The 21,123-nt window shown below is 35.8% G+C and overlaps 1 protein-coding gene across 5 annotated transcripts in view; it reads right to left on the reverse strand.

The window, feature by feature from the left end:
- LOC150104450 (DNA-directed primase/polymerase protein-like) overlaps positions 1 to 21,123 on the reverse strand; it is a 369,024-nt gene that overhangs the window by 116,570 nt on the left and 231,331 nt on the right. For all 5 annotated transcript variants that reach the window (XM_090395149.1, XM_090395148.1, XM_090395150.1 and 2 more), the window contains exon 8: positions 4,267 to 4,340. In XM_090395149.1, the coding sequence (XP_090251275.1) occupies positions 4,267 to 4,340 (74 nt within the window). The remainder of the gene's footprint in view (positions 1 to 4,266; positions 4,341 to 21,123) is intronic.

Raw genomic sequence — 21,123 nt, forward strand, 5'->3', positions numbered from 1 at the left:
TATATCAATGGCACTGTCAGTGGATTGCAGGGGATATTCAGTAGTTTACGGATGATGTGAATCTGGGAAGGGTTATTAGTAATAGGGCAAATGTGGTAGCTCTGCAAGAGGATATGAATAAGCTAGACTGATGGGCAAAGGTAAAGCAAAATGTAAGGTTTTGCGGTTAGGGACACTTCATACTCTACTGAAGGAGTTGTACTGAAGGAAGCAGGGGAGACAAGAGATCTGGGGTTGATGATTGATAGAAACCTGAAGTTTAGGGGACATATTGCAAAGGTGGTAAAGGTAACACAGAGGATTGCTGCAATTATGAGAAGGACACTGACCTGCAGATATAAAAGAGTTATCATTCCATTGTATAAGACCCTGATCAGACCACACTTAGACTATTGTTCTCAGATTTGGTCCCCAGGATTTGAAGGGGATAAATTAACTGTGAAAAGGGTACAGAGGCAGATAACAAAGATGGTTTTAGGACTGTACAATGTTAGTTATGAGGATTGGATGAGGGAATGTGGACTGCAGACTTTGATAGGAAGAAGGAGAGGTGATATGATTGAGACTTTTAAATTGTTGAGAGGTGGTTACAGGGTTGACACTGGGATGTTCTTTCACTTGGTTGAACAGCAGGAAGGAGTGATGACAAGGGGCCATCCCTGGATACGAAAGGAATTTGTGAGCAAGAGGGTGAGGAGTGGTATCTTTGCATGGAGAGTGGTTGAACCATGGAATGTATTGCCTAATAGAGTGGTGAAAGCGAGAACGGTCAATGAGTTTAATGAGTGGTATGATAGACTTTGTGTTTTCTAGGAACGACCTCCTGCAATGAGTCTTTTGACTCCATGGAGGCCTCCATAGAAGTTTCCAAAGCAAGCTAGAATCCTCAATTTTTTTACCTTTGGTTTCAAGTTTCCTTTTCTCATTCGTTAATACTTATCTGCTATATTTACCACTTCTCAAGCTACACAACATACTCTGGACTCTCCACCTTTGCATGTTTGAGATGATATACCTAAAATCTCTAACATTTATTACATTTGCAATTGGGAATTATATTACATTAACATTTATAACCAGAGATAACAGCCGCATTTTCGGAACATTAAAAAAATATGGATCATACATAAATCTACAAAAAACAAAAACAATAATAACCTCAAAATCAGACATTGAATTCTTAAAGATACAAATTGGCAATAAACAAATTGAGAATGTAAGCAAGTTCACTTATCTAGGAAGCATGTTGAGTCAAGATGGTCGTTCAAAAATTGACATTAAATACCGAATTGCTAAGGTAACCATGGCCCTACAGAAGTTAAAACCATTGTAAATAGATAACAGAATAGCAATCACAACCAGACTAAGACTAATTGATACCTTGGTGAATTCTATCCTCTTGTATGGTTGTGAGGCCTGGACTTTATTGAGGAAAGATGAGAGGAGACTCCTGTCTTTTGAAATGAAAACTTACACAAGACTATTGAGAATTCCCTATACTGCTCACAAAACCAATGAAAATGTCCGAAAACTGATCGATTCAATAGACTTGAGAAAAAGGGAAAATATTCTGACAGTTATCAGACGAAGACAGATGAAATGGTTCAGACATGTGGAGAGGGCTAATGGCATTCCAAAGCAAGCACTAGAAGAAATCGTTCCAGGACCAAGTGTTAGGGCCATCCTCGATTAAAATGGAGTGATAACATCAAAAAATGGACAAATTCCTCCCTTTCTCAACTGAAATCAAGAACAAGAGACCGAGATGATTGGAGGAGGCTAACAAAGAATATCACCTACCAGCCATGAGTGACTGAACAGTCCATTTCGGACTATGGGAGAGAAGAGACATTTATAACATTAAAATATCTTGATGCTGTCTAAGGGAAAGCAATTTAGATGATCACTAATGGATTATTTCAACCATTCCTCATAGGCACTGTTTGAACTATGTCTTTTCTACAGGTACTTCCATGGACACTGCTCCACCATTCCTCTGCTTTCTGTTCGGCCTGCAAAAACATGAACAGAGGCTGCCTGCCAACCCTTTTTTCAGTGCAACTGCAAAGACACTATTCTCTTCATTTATTTCATTTTTGTTCACCCTAAGGAACAGCCTTCCTCATGAAGTGTTGCCAACAACCATGACCTCCAACTCTTCAAGAAAATATCAACAGATTTCTTCTTTCCCAATTCTCACCTACACCCAACACAGTACTGATGTGATGTACTATAGGTTCTTTTACCTGTCATGTATGGGATCAATATTATGTATATATAAAAACTCTTATACCCAAAATCTGAATATATCAAAAGTCAAGATTTTTTTTTTTTTTTCTATTTTATGTGCATTTGCTCAGCATGAATTTACACATATCTCTATGTTGGAAATGTTAGTAATGAGTATTTCACAAAGAGGACAGAAATCCAGAAAGTACTTAACATTATTATTAATTCTGCTCTTTCCTTCAATTTTTGCTGAAACACTTCTATGTCTGGGATTCATTTCTTCTTGACTCTAGATCTCTAATTTTTAGAGATCTCCAAAAGATTTCTAAAAAGAAAAGACTTTCCTTCAAGCCGAGTGCAATCACTCTCTCTGTCTAATCACGCAAAAAAAAAAGGTTCCTTCTCTTGTTTCAAAATCAGCATTCCAGAATAATAATAATAAACATCCATTCTATATTGTCTTCACACTCTTTCAAAGTCATCAGGTATCTAATCTACAGCATGGAAGGAAGGAAGCCTATAATCTGAACTATCATCGCATTGGTATTACCTTAGCTCTTTCAAAAACAATGGAAAAATGGTCAGGTTATCAAAAGGTAAGCTTCTTCACTGCCTAGAGGATCAGAAAATTAACCAATATGGAATTTGCTACTTCTGTCCTTGGAGATCCCAGAAGATCTCCCACTAACATCATACACCCCTGATAAGTTTGGAGAAACTAAAGTGATCACTCTTTCTGGGACATATGATGTATATATATGCCTGCTCAAGTTATCTCATGGTCCAACTCTTGCCCTATGCACATGAGTTGTCAATTTGAAATCTAATCACTTATTACACACATGTTGGATAGTTTCCTCTCTTTACATTTCTCCACCAATGTCAAAGAATCCAACTCCATAATGTCACATATGCTCTTTTCTCATATACATAAATTATCTCTTGCTAAACTTGATTCATATCCATGAGTTCACTGACTATAATATATTCTCTGCCTCTTCAATTGACAAACCTGCTACACTTACTGTAAATGATTCAAGATCTTTCATAAACAATGCCTCAAAAATATTAATTTTTGAGGCATTGTTTATGAAACACTCTTTGCCATTTTCCAGCAAGGTTAGGAAGACTTACTTCAGCAGTGCTAACCAAACATTAGTCCCGTCTTATTTCTCATAAGAACAATCTTACCTCAGATTTCCATTCATTATTTCTCTTCTTGGGCTGACTTAGACCTCTAGCCTTTCTTGGTTCCAAAGATTACATCCATAACATCCTCAGGCCTCCAAAACACATTGTGTCCTTTTCCATTCAAGGCACTACTTTCCTTGGTAAAAATCCTAAAACTATAAATCTGAATTCTTTCAATAAAAATGTTTTCTTAAAACCCACTTAAAACATTCTGAACATCTAGAGAGACACACATGCACCAAAAACCTCCTAAAAATTCTTGATGCTATCAAGAAAAGGGGCATCAAGATGATAATTTTATCATACTCACTCTGGTCATTTTCTTATAGATGTCCTGTTTCTGCTTAGGACTTTTCTATAGATTATGCTGCTAGTTGGCATCCATACACAGCAAATATTTTAAGTTTGTTGTATATGGATGTCAGCTATACATAGCAAAGAACAGGAACCCTGCAGCCAGCACTTGAACCAGTTTCTTTTCCTCTCCTTTCATTCCATCTACTTCATTAAGAAATATCTCTTTTTTACAAAGCCAATTTAATTTTTCCCAACATTCTATGACCTTCAGGTATTCAAGAAACATGACCTTATTTCCTCTATATACCACAGCAGTGCTACATATAGATTCTGCAACCACTGTTGTGTGAGGCTGATTCATTAATAAAGGAAGGTAAATTAATGTTAACAGATATGCAAAAATGTACCTAATAATAACACATTTTCAAATACTTTGGAAATATCTGTTCTGAACAACATGATAAAGCATTTGAACGGTCGCTAATTCTTTTTTTGTTTTGTTTTACAGAAATAAGTAAATTTAAGTGTCTAGCAAGCAACCTTTCTTACCAGCATGTATGTTGTTTCTAAAAGCTGCATGAGGAAACTGAAATATAAGGTGACAGCTAAATTTAACTTCAGTGCTATAAAGAAAAAAAGCAAACATTATTATTTAAATTAGAAACTGGAATAAGATAAATGCATTAGAATAGGATAAATGTACTCTCAAATGCTGATATCAATATTTATCAAAAACAATTCTTTCATTTAATTTGATGCAATTTGAATAAGTTGGAACAAACTAACTGGACATCTCAACAGAATTCAAGATTGGAACCAACTTAAGTATCAATGGGAAGAAGTTGAACTGGCAGAAGAATTACAGAAGTATCATAGTGACATAATTGGTATTACTGAAACAAAAATAACAAAAACAGGTGAAATTCTTCTAAATAAAAAAATACAAGATGCTATATTAAAGTAATGATTATCAGAGAAAGGGAGTAGCTATAGTCTTCTGCATCAAACATCATTATTTTGTGACATCTCCAAGGAGTCTGACAACTCATCGAGGGAGGACACTTACACTACAACTCTCCATCTCAACATCAAATCTCTAGTACTATCATGAACATCAAAGCGATCTACTGCTCACCACCATCACTAGTATTTTTTTATCTGTAAATTGCATGTGTTCTGAAGGGCTGATTTCTCTGTATGCAGGATGAAAAACCCAAGTTTCCGGGAGGAAAAAACCTTGCTAACTCGATACGAGATCGGCTAACTCACCTTCGATTGAAAAAAATCCATATTTAAAAATTCCTCCCAACATAACGAGAATCGAACCTAGGCCTTTTCCAATCGAAGGGTGCAACGTACCATCATTCTTCATACACCTGGTTGATATTATCTTAGCAAAGTGAACACTCATTAATTGAACAATCTCATTAACTTCTGACACCCGAGTGCCATCTGCATTCAATAAAGTTATTCTTTCACAGTCATTCTTTCTTTTCCATGCAGAATAATGATAAAATTCTTTGGAATTGCCTTTAGCTAGCATGGTCAATTTCTTTTCATACTCCGATTTAGCTTTCCCTACAATACTCATTACTTTTCTGATATTCTTTCCACATCATCTTCTTGTGGATCTCTTGCTTAATAAAGTTGCCCATCCATTTCACTCCTAACCCATTTATTCCTCGAACACTAGAGATGCATTCAAATACTGCCTCATTTAAGCACTTTTCAAAGATTCCCATGCATTGCTGACATTTTTCTTACTCAGTAACTGATACCATGAGATCAAAGATAGTATTCTCCTAAGTTGATCATAATTTCCAGCTTTGCAGTTCAGCATGTAACATGTTCTAATCGGAGAATCGATGCAATTAGATTTGTCCCAATAAAGCACAGCATGATCACTGTCACCAACTAGTGGTAAATTAGCCATATTCTTGACAGAGACCCCTTCTGACGCTATGAGTAAATCCAACACTCTTTGACCTCGAGTTCCTTCTTTCACACTCTACCAATCGACCAACCTTTGCCAGCAAAGGTTGGTCGATTGGTAGAGCCTCTGCTACTAATGGCTCACACAAAAAGTTAAGCAAGTTTGAGCACGGTTAGTAGTTAGAAGGGAATCAACTGTTCGATACTGTTGGCACACTCTTCGGACTCCCTGGAAATGTCAAATAATAATAATAATAATTCAATAAATTCCTCTTCTACCCAATCAATGTTTGAAAAATGAAAGTCATCCACCAGGTAGGGTATTGTACAGCCACCAGGTGTGTACAATACCCTACCATATATTTCATTCTGTTAACCTCCCTTCACACTAGATAGATAGATTCAAACTCATGTTACCATCATATTGTTTTCTTGATTTAAGTCCAGTTAGGGTAGAAATGCATCTGATATCATTAGTAGTACTCCTCCTCCTTCTCTCCTATCTCTTCTGTCATTCCTAAAAATAGTATATCTATTATAGGCCAAGACTAATAGGTCATTATTCATAATGCCCAGCCATCATAAATAATGACTAAAATGGCCATGCAGCCTGATAAATATGGATTAATTTATTAAACTGACCAGACATTATGAATAAAGCTACATTCCCTTGAGGCAATTTGATTTTTAAAAAAACAAAACAAATTTCTACACTTTTTTTTATTAAGATTTGACCACACATTATGAATAAAGTTACATTCCCTTTGAGGAATTCGATTTTCAAAAAAACTCCTAACCTAAATTACGATCATCTCCCTTGTAATATTTTTATATTTTATAATCAATTATTTTTCCATGTGGTTCCTGCTGCCATGGCTAATAGCAATATGGGCATCATTCAATATCTGATATAGTTCTTCAGTATGAGCATAACATTTTATCAAATTGCCATAGGCCTATTACAATACCCGTATATGATGTTTATATTATGGACCAAGTCACTTTGGTTTTTGACCCTCAATTTTTTGTATCATTGTCAAATATGCTGATTTTGTAAAAACTTGAGTGACTTGGGCAAAGTTCCCTTCATGTCTCCTGACAAAAAGAAATCTAAAGAATCTCTCCTTCCACAACCCCTACTGCTTCTAATACTGCCAAAAAAAAGGTATCATTATTATCACTTTGCCTGACCAGATGATAGCAGTATTCGTATTGACCTGTCAATGTGATAAATTATGATAAACAATGTGAAATTTATTACAGTGCCTGATTTTGTTGGTCATTATTCATAATGGCCGGGCATTATTTAAAATGCCCGTATTAATCATTTTGTCCATAACATATCCATTACACTCAAACCCAGTTATCATATCTGATTCTGATAGCCAGGTTTCACTAATGCCAACAATTTTAGGTGACATCATATTCAATAAAGCAATGAACTCAATCCCCTTGTTTCTGATGCTCCTGGCATTTGTGTATAGACATAATAAATTACCACCAAGCCTATTCTTATAATGAGATATGCAATCTATTTGGTCTTGTTCTAGAATTTTCTCTTTCCCCTTCCCTATACATACTCAAAAGGTCTGAACCCAATTATTTTTCCACTCCCTCATCACATATATAACCATGTTCGAAGACAACTTATATTTTTATCACATTTGTATACCATAGCTGAACTTTCACACACATTTTTCCCATTCCTCCCTTGATTATCTAGTTTCCCTGTCTCTCTGCATTAGGTCTCATACCAAGAAGTAATTTTTCCAAGCTCCAGATGCCAAACCAATTCAAGTACAGGCAATCCCCTCTCATACATGTCTTTCCTGCCATCAAACACACTCCACAAATCTAAAAACTCACACCCATTTCTTCTACACAGCCTGCACGTGAAATCATTTACTATCATCATTCTCCTTCTTAACTCAGTACTTTCATATCTGGGAGCAATCCTACAATTTTTATTCTCTCACATTTCTTTCTCACTTCTTCCAACAGACTTTCATATCTTCTCTCATACTATATTTTTTGTCACGACTTAAATTATTAGTACCTACAAGAACTACCATCTATTTTACTTTTCTTTTTTGTTTTTCAATTACATTTGTCATATTTTTAATTTTCACCCCCAGGAAACTAGAAATGGCAACTCTCTCGGCAAGTGCAAATTTTAAGAATGAATCACCATGCTATATTGTTGGAATGTCCCACTTAACTGTTGTAATGAAAAGACTCTATATAGGAATGTCATTCGTATTCCATTCATATTGCATGCCATTTTGTTGTGTGGTCCTACCTGGCTAACTGTTCCATTTATGTTGGTTATTTATTTTTATCTTTACCTCTTTAATTTCCGTTATACTTGGTTAGTCGTTGATTGATGCTCATCTGAATATAAAAAAAATTTATATTACACTGTGCCACCCTATATTCAGATTAGTCTAAATAATATAGAGGAATCAATCATCAACTAAATTTATATTATCACTTTATCTTCAGGCCGAGGTTATTACTAGTATTTAAGGCTTCCGCAAAGGTTGGATTAATTTTATGAGTGGTGCAATGAAAGAAAAATCAGGCAAACATCAAGTTTAACTTAACAAAAGAAAGCATTTAATGTAGAAAAGTACAATATATACATTTTAGTATAACTATCTGCAAAAGGTTATCTAATTAAAATATTATAAGGATTCACATTCAAACATTAATATTTTCTCAATTAGATTTGAGGATCATGACTAATGTTAACAATTGTTAAATCATAAAGCATTAGTATTTCTCTGACATATTTCTCTCTATCCTACTGGATGAATCATATCATGAATATATTACGTCAGATTAAAGTATTCAGAGCAATTACAATCCATAAATTATCAAACATTCATTTATCAGTTCTTTATGTTCAGTCAAACAAGTTGAAAATAGTTTGTTGGATCCTACTTCTAAATCTTTACCTTGGATCCGACATGTTCACAATTACGGTGTTCTTAACCTAAAAAATAGTTGCTAGTTGGTTTCTAATTCAAATATAGAGAAAATTTATATTTCTAGACTGCGCCACTCTATATCTGGATTAGTTCAAGAATTGAAGATAATTCAACTCTCAACTACCCTTCCTTTATATGTTGTTATTATAAATACTGGCCGAGGATATTTAACCTTTTTATCACTCCTGCTTTGGTTCGAATATTTTATGAATGGTGCAGTAAGAGAGATTCAGGCAAAATACAACTTTTGATTAACAAAAACAAACATTTAATTTTAATATCACAAATTTTACACTTAACTTCAAATCACTAATTAAGTTATCATAAACACTTCAGCCTTTCTGATAATACTGTCATACAAACTCAAACAATGGTAATTCTGTTATCTGTAATACAGTCTTCTCACAGTTCCTTTTAGCTATTTAATGAAGTTCCTTAATACAATAAAATTTGCAGTAACACCTCTTCACAAACAAACACTTTTAATTTGATACTTTGGCTAATTCTCCGCAATAGTTAGTGTTAGTATCAGGGAATTCTAAGATGAAACTCACACACTTCTCTGTCCAGTAATATTAAGGTTGGAATAATCTTACTGTTAATCTTTTCTTCTTCATCTACTTATACTTAAACACTTTTTATAACCGTAAACACTTTTAACAATAAGCAGCACTCATTAAAATAAATCTTCTAAGCATTGACTATAATCAGACGTTCTTGTATGAAGCACTACTGATTACTACTGAGCACAATAATTCTTAACTTGGGGTTTTATATGCACAGTTGTTCATTCCTCCGGCATTCAATTAATTCTTTAGGCACTATAATTCTAAACACAATCAATTTTACGGCCTCTAGTATCGTGTTTTACTTCAAGGTTCTGTATGTCCTTGAAAGGTCAGCGCTGAAATTAAATCTCAACTCAAATATCGCTAGTCTATATAGTAGTCATTCAGCTGTCTTCCGTAGCTATAATTGTTATTCTACAACTTATTAGCTAACCGCCTCTCGACTAGTAGACTTTATTTAGCTGCTTGAGTGACTTGCCGACTCGCTATTATCGCACTGTGATTCCCGAATGCTCCGAATGCCCGATTCCAACCTAATGCCACTCTCTCTTTAATAAATCTCTAATCTCCTAATTAATTAATAATTCCAGCGTTCGTCGCTTATATATCTGTTTTTTCCCCCTAAATTGCTCACATCATTTCTTTCTAAAACTCTTTTCAATAAACCTCACGTGGTGTTCCAAAACGTGCTTGCTCACTTACATACGTTTCCATGACAACAAAACAAAATATAATAAAATTGAGCTATTACATAACGTTAAACTTTACAAACAGGAATAAATAAGGAATATTTACATTTCAATAATACGCAGTTAATTTATCAAATGCAAATTCTTACTATATTACTATATTAACATAGTAATAAATAAAATAGCTTAATAATATTTAATACAGTCTTTTCATTATTAATACATATATCTTGATTAAATAATTAAATATTAGACAAAATTAAGGTAGTTATATGAATATTAAGTTGTAAAATAAGTTGTTTACATTAAATAATATTTACAATTGTAGCCTTTGTGATGGAAGATCATGTTGGATTCTGAAGCAAATAATAATTACTTTAATCTCTACACAGTCAGAATCCAACAAAGGCTTACTCTTCCTTTGAAAAATTTTTCTTTAAAGAAAAATTTTTTCCCATAAGTTCCATTGGTGGAGGAATCAGATTATATTTTCTCCATGAGATCTTACATAGTTTCCACACCTGCTATTCCAGTTTGTGCACTTACTTTCTTTTTACTTTTTCTCTTGGATTACTCGTTCCATAATCTAGTAACTAAATGTGTTTTATAATTATTATGTGGAAATGTCCTTTTAAGATACAAATCTTGTTTTCTGTCATATAGACTAGTCACCCTGGCACAATTTACCTCAACTGTTGTTTGTTCCTTATTGATAACTTCAGGTTCAGGTTTGGCTATCGGTTGTTGAGAATGTTCATCAGTGTTACATTTTGAATCTGGTAGATAAGGCATAACAGACTGTGTACTACTATCCTCCACAGTTGGTTCAGTTACAGACAGTTCTACTTTATTTGGGGCAAATATTTTCTCAGGTATATAATACCTTTCCTTCTGTCTCCTTGTTCTATTATGCATATAATTGGCATTTGTTCTGACACTTATTTTCCTGTTCATTAGAGATAGTTCTTTTCTAAAAAAATCACAGGAGAACTGATACTTTTCCAAGAAATTTGTTCCCAATATGATGTGGGAGCTTATGTTAGCGGTTGAGGGGATGATAAGTAAGTCTTGCCAGACACTTAGTTTAAATTCTGGTAGGTAGATTCTTGCTCGAACCTTTTCATATGCTACAAAGTTTGAATCTGAAAGAGAAGTAATTCTTACAGGTTGTCTAAGTTTGGCAATATTACTCCTTAATTTATGTCTTATACCTTGGAGATAGTCCTTTCTAATAGTTGAAGCATTACATCCTGTATCAAACAAAATATTACATTTAGAACCCAGGATTTCTCCTCTAACTCTCATCTTTCATTAGGTGCGTGATGTCTCTGAATTCTATTATTTCTTCTATGGGGTATGTATCCAAACTTTGAGTCCCATCTGCTATTAGAGTAGTTTCCTTTGTTATAGAAACAATTCCTGGCATAATGTCCAACTTTCTTGCAATTATAACATTTTGGAGGATCTCTTTGTTTTATCTCTGTCTTAGATTGAGGGATAATAGACATCTGTTGTTTGACATTATCTAGCCCTTGAATTACCTTATCTAGACTAGTTAAAATGGGTTGATTTTGTTTTTCCACTTCATGTTTAATTAATTCGTTAATTTTATCAGTTGTGGGGTTTTGGTTTTCTTGAGACTTCAAAGTAATAGCTGATAATTGTCTCACAACCTCATTAAGACTATCCATTATTGGCTGATTTAACCTATTTACTTCCTGGTGAATTAAGGTTTGCACTTCTGTCATCAGCCTTTTGTCAAATTGCTCTTTACCTTCAGTTATGCAATTAATACTACTTGGATTTTCTCCAATATTCTTTTCCTTTCCATCCTTATTTTTCTTTTCAACTTCAGATTGGTTCAAGGAACAACCAGTCTTATTTACAACATTAACAAGACCTATACCGGATGAGGGATAAAGGTCTCCTAACATTTGTTCTTTTTCCTTGACACTTTTGAGACACTCTTCTAAGGTGGAAATTTTCTTCTTATAGGCTGTTTCTCTTAATTCTTGCCTAACACCTTGTCTAAATTGTTGGAATACAGCCCAATCTAAGTGAGGTTTATCTTCAATAGTCACATTTAAACTGTTGACTAGTGTCAATAAACGATTGTGAAAATCAGTAACAGTTTCTTTATCTTTTTGTAAGACTCTCTGTAACTTCCATAAATTTGGGCCAATACTTCTTAATTTTAAGAACTGTGAAATCAAGTTATCCTTAAATTTTTGATAATCTAATGTTTCCTTTAGCACTGGAGATGAATACAAAAAAGTTTTTGCCTTGCCAATTAACTTACTTCTTAATAATATAAGTAATTGGAAATCAGTCCAGTTAGTTATTTTCCTAAGTTTTTCAACATAAGTAAAAAACGATAGTACATCATCTGTTTCTTCACCTGAAAACTGGGGAAAAACCTGTTGTGGGTTCACTGTACGAAAAAATTCACTATCTTCCATTTTAGAACTTGATGAAACAGCCATATTAATCTATTAACAATAACTTTAAAAAAAAATAGAATCCTAAAATAATTTCTCTGTTTGCCTGATTCTAGTTTACAACCAATTCACTTAATTCATCTTTAAATTCTCCTTACTATTACAAAATCTAATACTTAATATTACAATCTTTATTAGTGAATTCAAATCCTGCGGACTGCGCCATTTTGTTGGATCCTACTTCTAAATCTTTACCTTGGATTCAACAAGTTCACAATTACGGTGTTCTTAACCTAAAAAATAGTTGCTAGTTGGTTTCTAATTCAAATATAGAGAAAATTTATATTTCTAGACTGCACCACTCTATATCTGGATTAGTTCAAGAATTGAAGATAATTCAACTCTCAACTACCCTTCCTTTATATGTTGTTATTATAAATACTGGCCGAGGATATTTAACCTTTTTATCACTCCCGCTTTGGTTCGAATATTTTATGAATGGTGCAGTAAGAGAGATTCAGGCAAAATACAACTTTTGATTAACAAAAACAAACATTTAATTTTAAAATTACATATTTTACACTTAACTTCAAATCACTAATTAACACGTTCGCTGCCACGCTACCTTGGCATGGTCTGTTCCCCTACGCCGAGCAGTTTTACATCTTCAAGGTCAGTACGATAATCTCGTTACCGGAAGTAAACGTCCTACGAGTATACTCGTAGTTGGCTTGTACAGAGCATATACAGTCTATGAGAATACACAGTTTACTTCCGGTTATTGTAGTGACCTTGATGCTAGCCCCACAAGCCAAGCATTTTCATTTCTTCAAGGTCACTACAATAATCTCGTTCCCGGCGGTAAGCTTCACACGAGTATACTCGTAGCTGGCTTGTGAAGCAGGTTTACCCACTACGAGTATACTCGTAGTTGACAGCGAACGTGTTAAGTTATCATAAACACTTCAGCCTTTCTGATAATACTGTCATACAAACTCAAACAATGGTAATTCTGTTATCTGTAATACAGTCTTCTCACAGTTCCTTTTAGCTATTTAATAAAGTTCCTTAATACAATAAAATTTGCAGTAACACCTCTTCACAAACAAACACTTTTAATTTGATACTTTGGCTAATTCTCCGCAATAGTTAGTGTTAGTATCAGGGAATTCTAAGATGAAACTCGCACACTTCTCTGTCCAGTAATATTAAGGTTGGAATAATCTTACTGTTAATCTTTTCTTCTTCATCTACTTATACTTAAACACTTTTTATAACCGTAAACACTTTTAACAATAAGCAGCACTCATTAAAATAAATCTTCTAAGCATTAACTGAATTAATTCACGGGCACAATACATATAATCAGACGTTCTTGTATGAAGCACTACTGACTACTACTGAGCACAATAATTCTTAACTTGGGGTTTTATATGCACAGTTGTTCATTCCTCCGGCATTCAATTAATTCTTTAGGCACTATAATTCTAAACACAATCAATTTTACGGCCTTTAGCATCGTGTTTTACTTCAAGGTTCCGTATGTCCTTGAAAGGTCGGCGCTGAAATTAAATCTCAACTCAAATATCGCTAGTCTATATAGTAGTCATTCAGCTGTCTTCCGTAGCTATAATTGCTATTCTACAACTTATTAGCTATCTGCCTCTCGACTAGTAGATTTTATTTAGCTGCTTGAGTGGCTTGCCTATTCGCTATTATCGCACTGTGATTCCCGAATGCTCGATTCCAACCTAATGCCACTCTCTCTCTAACAAATCTCTAATCTCCTAATTAATTAATAATTCCAGCGTTTGTCGCTTATATATCTGTTTTTCCCCCTAAATTGCTCACGTCATTTCTTTCTAAAACTCTTTTCAATAAACCTCACGTGGTGTTCCAAAACGTGCTCGCTCACTTACATACGTTTCCATGACAACAAAACAAAATATAATAAAATTGAGCTATTACATAACGTTAAACTTTACAAACAGGAATAAATAAGGAATATTTACATTTCAATAATACGCAGTTAATTTATCAAATGCAAATTCTTACTATATTACTATATTAACATAGTAATAAATAAAATAGCTTAATATTTAATACAGTCTTTTCATTATTAACACATATATCTTGATTAAATAATTAAATATTAGACAAAATTAAGGTAGTTATATGAATATTAAGTTGTAAAATAAGTTGTTTACAACTTCCTATCAGCCATTTTTATCTAAATCAATCTGTTACCTGTCAAGACTCCAACATTTTCAGATCTTATATTTTTGTCTTCTAGGGCAATTTTTACTGTATCAATCCACCTATATCTTGGTCTTCCTCTGGGTCTTTTTCCTGCCAACCTGGCAGAGAACACCTGTTTTCTTAATCTTTCCTCTCCCATTCTGTTTAAGTGACCATACCACCTGAGATCAGCTCTGCTAACAAATTCCTGGATGCTAACAATGTCTACCTCTTTTCTAATATTCTCGTTTTTAACATGATATTGCCATTGATGCCCTTAATCTTTCTCAAGACGCTCATATCTGTGGTCTCTAGTCTTTGGTCAAGTGTTTATTTCTAACCCAGCTCTGAGATACATAAATTAAAATTGGTTTCTTTCTTGGCTAATTTCTCTCTTATTCCATATAAATTTATTCAGTTGACTTCTTACCATATTGGCTTTGTTGATTCTGTTGTCTATTACTATATTTAATTTACCATCTTCACTAAAAATTGTGCCTAAGTAGCTGAAATGTTTTACTTGTTCTATAGGTTTTCCATTCACGATGCAGTTGATATTTTCAATGCTTCTGCCTATTTTCATTGTCTTTGTCTTGTTATTGCTAATTTCATGCCAAATTTATTAGAACAGTTATTCAATTTAGTCAAGGAATCTTGTAAACTGGTACTGGATTTATTTAAAAATATAGCATCATCTACATAGCTATGAATGGGGAAGTGAGTGGTATGAGTACAGAAAATGAAAGAATGGGTGTGCAAGAGGAGCAGGGAAAAGGGGAGGCTCAGGGTGGACAGGGGTACACAGCATGAGAAAGGTGGATGCTCCAAGAGGAGGTGAGCATGTGTAGGCAGGAAAGGAATGGGATGACCTGGGGATCAAGAGGAAACAGTTGGAATTGAAAAGGGTTTTAAAATGAAGAAGCAGAAAGGGAAATGGCCCTAGTCAGGCATGGAGAGATCACATTGAGTGAGAGGTATCAGTGGAACTAGCTGCAGATCCATAAATGAGCTGTTGTGTTTGTATACAAATGCTAGAAGTATAAGAAACAAGGCAGATGAAATGACTGCACTAATTGCGTCTGTTCACCCAAAGATTGTCGGAATAAGTGAGACATGGTTGGAAGAGGACGACATCCTGACAGGAATAGAGATGGAAGGGTATGATGTGTTTTGTGAGGACAGAAGGGGTAAAAAGGGAGGGGGAGTGCTATTGATGATAGAGAAAGAGTTATGTCCATATAAAGTAGAGATGCAAGAGGGAAATAGTGCCAGTGGTTTTGAGGCAGTATGGTGTGAGATAGAGGTGAATGGAATCAAATAATTGGTGGGATGTTGTTATAGACCAGGTAATGAGGATGGTGGTGATAATGAAATGTACAATCAAATTAGCCAAGTAAATAAGAAAAGGGTGATCATTATGGGTGATTTTAATTATGGCAATATAGACTGGAATGATGAGATAGCAACTGGAAGTAAAGAAAATGAGTTTCTTGAGTTTTTGAGGGATAACTATCTCAGACAGTATGTAACAGGGCACACGAGGATTGAGGGTCATCTCATCAGAGGATGTAATTATAAATGAGGTGTCAAATCATCCACCAATTGGTGAGAGTGACTATGAAGTGATTACCTGGGTGGTTGCCAGCAGCGTGAGAACCTCTGTGAGAAAAGGGTATATGTGGAACTACAAGGGGAGTAATTATGAAGAGCTCAGAAGACAGCTTGCAGGTGCAGTGTGGAATGAGGAGTTAACTGGAAAAGAGATCAATGCAGCTTGTGGGATTTTCAAAAACTATTTAGTAGATGCAATGTCTAAATGTATTCTAAGGGTGAGAAGGTTAAATAAGGTGGGTGTGAGATGGATGAATAAAGAGTTTAAGCATGCGATACAGAGAAAAAGGGAATTGTGGAAGCGGTGAGGGTAGCTAAAGAGAGGTATGAACAGCAGTTGGCTAACGAAACCAAAAAGAATCCTAAGGAATTCTTTCAATATGTAGCCCGCAAAAGAAAGAATAATTATGGAAGGATGACACTGACTGGAGAAAATGGTATAAAGACAGCTGATGCAGAATGTGTGGTGGAGATACTTAATGAGTAGTTCATAAAGATTTTTCAATCTTGTGAATGTGACTTCATGGAGAGATTGAGAGCAGTTGATGATGGGGAGGAGAGACTGACTGTAGGTGAGCAAGAGGTGTATGGGGAGTTGAGTAAACTAGATGTTAATAAGGCTGTGGGACTTGATAATATATCACCACGTATTCTGAAAGAATGTGCCAGGGAGTTGACACCTGCCTTGACATATTTTTTTAATATGAGTCTTCCACTCAGTCAAGTTCCTAAGGAGTGGAAGGAGGGCAAGATTGTGCCACTTCATAAAGGAGGTGATCGAGCTCAGGCATCACACTATAGGCCTATCTGTGTGTCAGGTGTTGTGGTTAAGTTGTTGGAGAAGCTTGTGAGAACTAGGATCCAGAATTGGATTGATAACAATGGTATTATTTGGGTGCGATTTTTGTTGATTTATTCAATATTTTGTTAGATTGAATTGTGTAATATTAGTATATTATTGTAGTTTTATTAGTGTAGTTAGTGTGCTAAAGTATTTTATAACATAATCTATGTCGGGAAGTCGTCACTAGAGGGATTCGTAGTGTGTAGTGTTCGTGAAAGCTCCTGATAAGATAAGCATTATTTTCAGTTATAGTTGATAAATTTACTTTAATATTTTAGTTTTGTTTGCCTTGCGTATCTTAATGCGTCTGCTTGTGTGTTTTTAGTGTTTATAATTTATAATTTGATAAAATACGTTACTAGTAAGTATGGCTCCAGTACGAAGGAAAATGGCGGCCAGTAATGATGGTTCGCCATCTTCTTTCAAGAACGGTAATGTAAAGGAGATGATTCAGTGTACTATCTGCAAAATGTACGCTTTGCGGAGTGCGGTCAGAGTGTGGTTAGATGATAATAAAGGAGTGAACGTGTGCAGAAAATTTAGGGAGAATGAGGAATTGAAGTGTATTTCGGATCGTGAGTGTGATATTTTTGTCAAACTTCAGAATGAAGAAAATAGCGATATGACAAGAAACAGCGAGGTTATACCAGAGAATTGTGAGCGTGTGAATGTAGAAAGTGTGAATGATAGTATTAATGGTTTTACAGAGAATAAAAAAGATGAGATAGATGATCGCGTTGTTGAATGGTGCGATACAAAGGACTAAACAGCAGCTAGAGCGTATGAGCAAAAGTCGACTGAATGAACCAGCCAATAATAAAAAGTATGACAGGAAAAATAGGCGTATGAGTGTGAAGATGAACAAAATGAAGGATAGAGTGCTGTATGGAGACTCGTTAGGTATGTTAGTAGAGGATTTGACAAATCGTACCAACCTGGTGCGACCATAAAGGATGTAACTGAGTCTAATAGAGAGCAAAAGGAAAGGGTGAAAGAAATTATTGTTGTGGTAGGTATGAATGATTTGAAAGGAGATAAAATGGAAATGACAGAAGACCTGAATGAATTGTTTGAGGTAGCAAAAGAAAAGAGTGAGAGAGTTAGAATGATTAGTCTTTAGCCACGGTATGACAGTGAAATGTTTAAAAGAGGGCCATAATTGCGAATGACTTTATGCGTGGGTTATGTATGACGAGTGGTGTGGAATTTGTGGATGTGTGGAGTGAGTTCGATGGGCGAAAGGATCTATATAAGATGGATGGCTTGTATTTGAATGTTTACGGTGTAAGGAGACTTGAGAAAATGTTGCTGAATGTAGTGGATGTGCAAATTCAGGGAAACTAGATTTATTAAGAGGGGAGGGTAGATATACAGTCCTTAGGAAGGCAGTTGAATGTATGAATGAATATAATATGCCCGAGCAAATAAGGACAACAAATCAGAGTGGGATAGTTAATATAAGGCATCAAGGTAGGGTTGGGACTAATGAGGGTCTTAAATTCATGTACACTAATGCTAGGAGTATTAGGAACAAGAAGGAAGAGTTTTTGGCCATGGTTGGCACTTCCAGACCACAGGTTATTGGTATTAGTGAATCATGGCTGACTGTAGATGATATAGCTAGTGGGATTGAATGTGATGGATATAGTGTGTTCAGGAATGACAGGGAGAATAAAATGGGGGGAAGAGTATTGTTGATGATAGCTGATGAGCTACAGCCAAGGAGAATAGAAGTTGAATTGCAGGATAGAGAAAAGAGCACATTTGAGGCCATTTGGTGTGAGATTGTGGCTAGCAGAACTAAATATACAATTCGGTGATGCTATAGACCAGGTGATGGAAAAGATGGTGGTGACAGTATGCACAAGCAAATAGAAGAAATGAGTGGAAGGAGGGTAATTATTATGGGAGATTTCATCTATGGTCGCATTGATTGGAGTGAGGAGAGGACACACAGGAGGAAGGAATTGGAATGGGATTTTATGCGGTTATTAAGGGATAACTATCTGCGACAGCATGTAATGGAAAATACTAGGGATCAGAGAGTGCTTGACCTAGTAATTACATCTGAGGATTTGGCTGTAACAAATATGACCACATTGCCACCAATTGGTGAGAGTGATCATAGGGTCTTGACTTGGGAGGTGGCTAAAGGTGTGGAATTTTCAATTCAGACAGGGTACATGTGGAATTATCGGGCTGGAAATTATGACAAGCTTAGGAGTTTGATTGGTTCAGTGCCATGGCATGTACAACTTTAAGGACTAGAAGTTGATAGTGCATGGGAGGCAGTTAAGAAGTGTTCGTATGAAGCAATGGCTGACTGTATACCTAGAGTCCGAATAATAAATCAAGTAGGGGTTAAATGGATGAATAACACCATTAAGCTTGAGCTGCAAAAAAAGAAACAACCACGGAGGGAATTTAAGGAGAAAGGTGATCTGCAGGCACATGAACGGTATAAAGCGCAGGCCAGAAGGGTAACGAGTATGGTAAGAAAAGCAAAATAGGATTACGAAAGAACATTGGCCATGCAGGCTAAAGAGAATCCTAAACAGTTTTTTAGATATGTAGCAAGTAATAGGAAAAATGTACATGGCAGAATGATTTCAAAGAATGCCGATGGTAGGAAGGTAACTGAATCAGTTTGATATAGTTGAGTTACTGAGTGAGCACTTTGCAAGTATATATCAACCAGGTGGTGACATTGCAGAAACGAATAAACCAGTAGATTATACAGGAATTGTGGTGAATGAAGTGGAGGTGAGTAGGCTATTGCATAACCTCAATGTTCAATTCATCCGTGGGATTGGATGGTATACCAGCTCGTGTCGTACGAGAAGCAGCTAAAGAATTGTCAGTACCCTTGACCATTTTGTTTAATTTGAGTCTCGGGTTTGGGTGAGTCCCGAGGGGGTGGAAAGAGGGGAAAATAGTTCCACTGCATAAAGGTGGTTCCAAGACTGCTGTTGTAAATTACCAACCGATTAGCATATCAGGAATCATTGTCAAGGTCTTAGAGAAATTAGTCAAGAAAAGAATACAGGATTGGATAGATGAAAATGGGATATTGTATGGGGGACAACATGGTTCTGTGAAGGGTAGATCATGCCTCAGTAACTTGCTCACGTTTTAGAACACAGTGACGGCTGAACTGGATAGGTGTAATGGGTTTACAGTGATACTAGTGGACCTTGCCAAGGCCTTTGACAGGATAGCACATGGAATCCTAATCAGTAAACTGGAGAAGATGGAGATAGATATAGGGTTGGTGAGATGGATAGGAGGGTGGTTGAAGGATAGATACCAGAGAGTGGTTTATTCAGGAGTGGAGTCTAAAAGACGGCTTGTGACTAGTGGTGTGCCGCAGGGCTCTGTTCTTGGACCACTGCTTTTCAATTTGTTCATCAATGATATAGGAAAGGATGTGAGAGGAAGTGTTCACTTGTTTGCTGATGATGCAAAGTTGGGTAGAGCAATTGTGAGTGCACAGGATGTCAAAATTTTACAGGATGATTTGGATAGTTTGGAGGACTGGGAAAAAATTTGGAGGGAAAAAAAATGGATGTCAATTTAATGTGGCAAAGTGTAAGGTTATGCAACTTTGGGGTGAAAAGAATAGCAGCAGTATATTGCATTGGTGGAACCGTACTCCAGGAGATTGATGAGGCCAGGGATTTGGGAGTGTTGGTGGATAGGGAATTGAAGTTTAGGGAGCACATTGCAAAAGTGACTAAATTAGTTAATCAAATCATTTGGCTTCTGAAAAGTACTTTAACATGCATTTAAGACCCCATCTGGACTACTGCACCCAGTTATGGGCACCAGGGTTTCTTCGTGATGGGGAGGAAGTGGAGGGGATCCAGAGACGAGTGACCAAGATGATAGCAGGTCTGTGGAATGAACCTTATGAGAATAGGTTGAAGATTTGTGGGTTGCAGAGATTGGACGATAGGCGAAGGAGGGATGATATGATTGAGACATTCAAATTACTGAAGGGTTTCTATAAGATTGATCCAGAAGATATTTTTGAAAATATGACTGGTGGTGGGAGGACTAGGGGCCATGCATGGAAGCTGGGCAAGAGCATGGTTG

This window comes from Typopeltis vanoorti, chromosome 7 (genome assembly GCF_054136105.1).
Source record: "Typopeltis vanoorti isolate ZY-2024b chromosome 7, IOZ_Tvanoo_1.0, whole genome shotgun sequence".
Taxonomy (NCBI): Eukaryota; Metazoa; Arthropoda; class Arachnida; order Uropygi; family Thelyphonidae; genus Typopeltis; species Typopeltis vanoorti.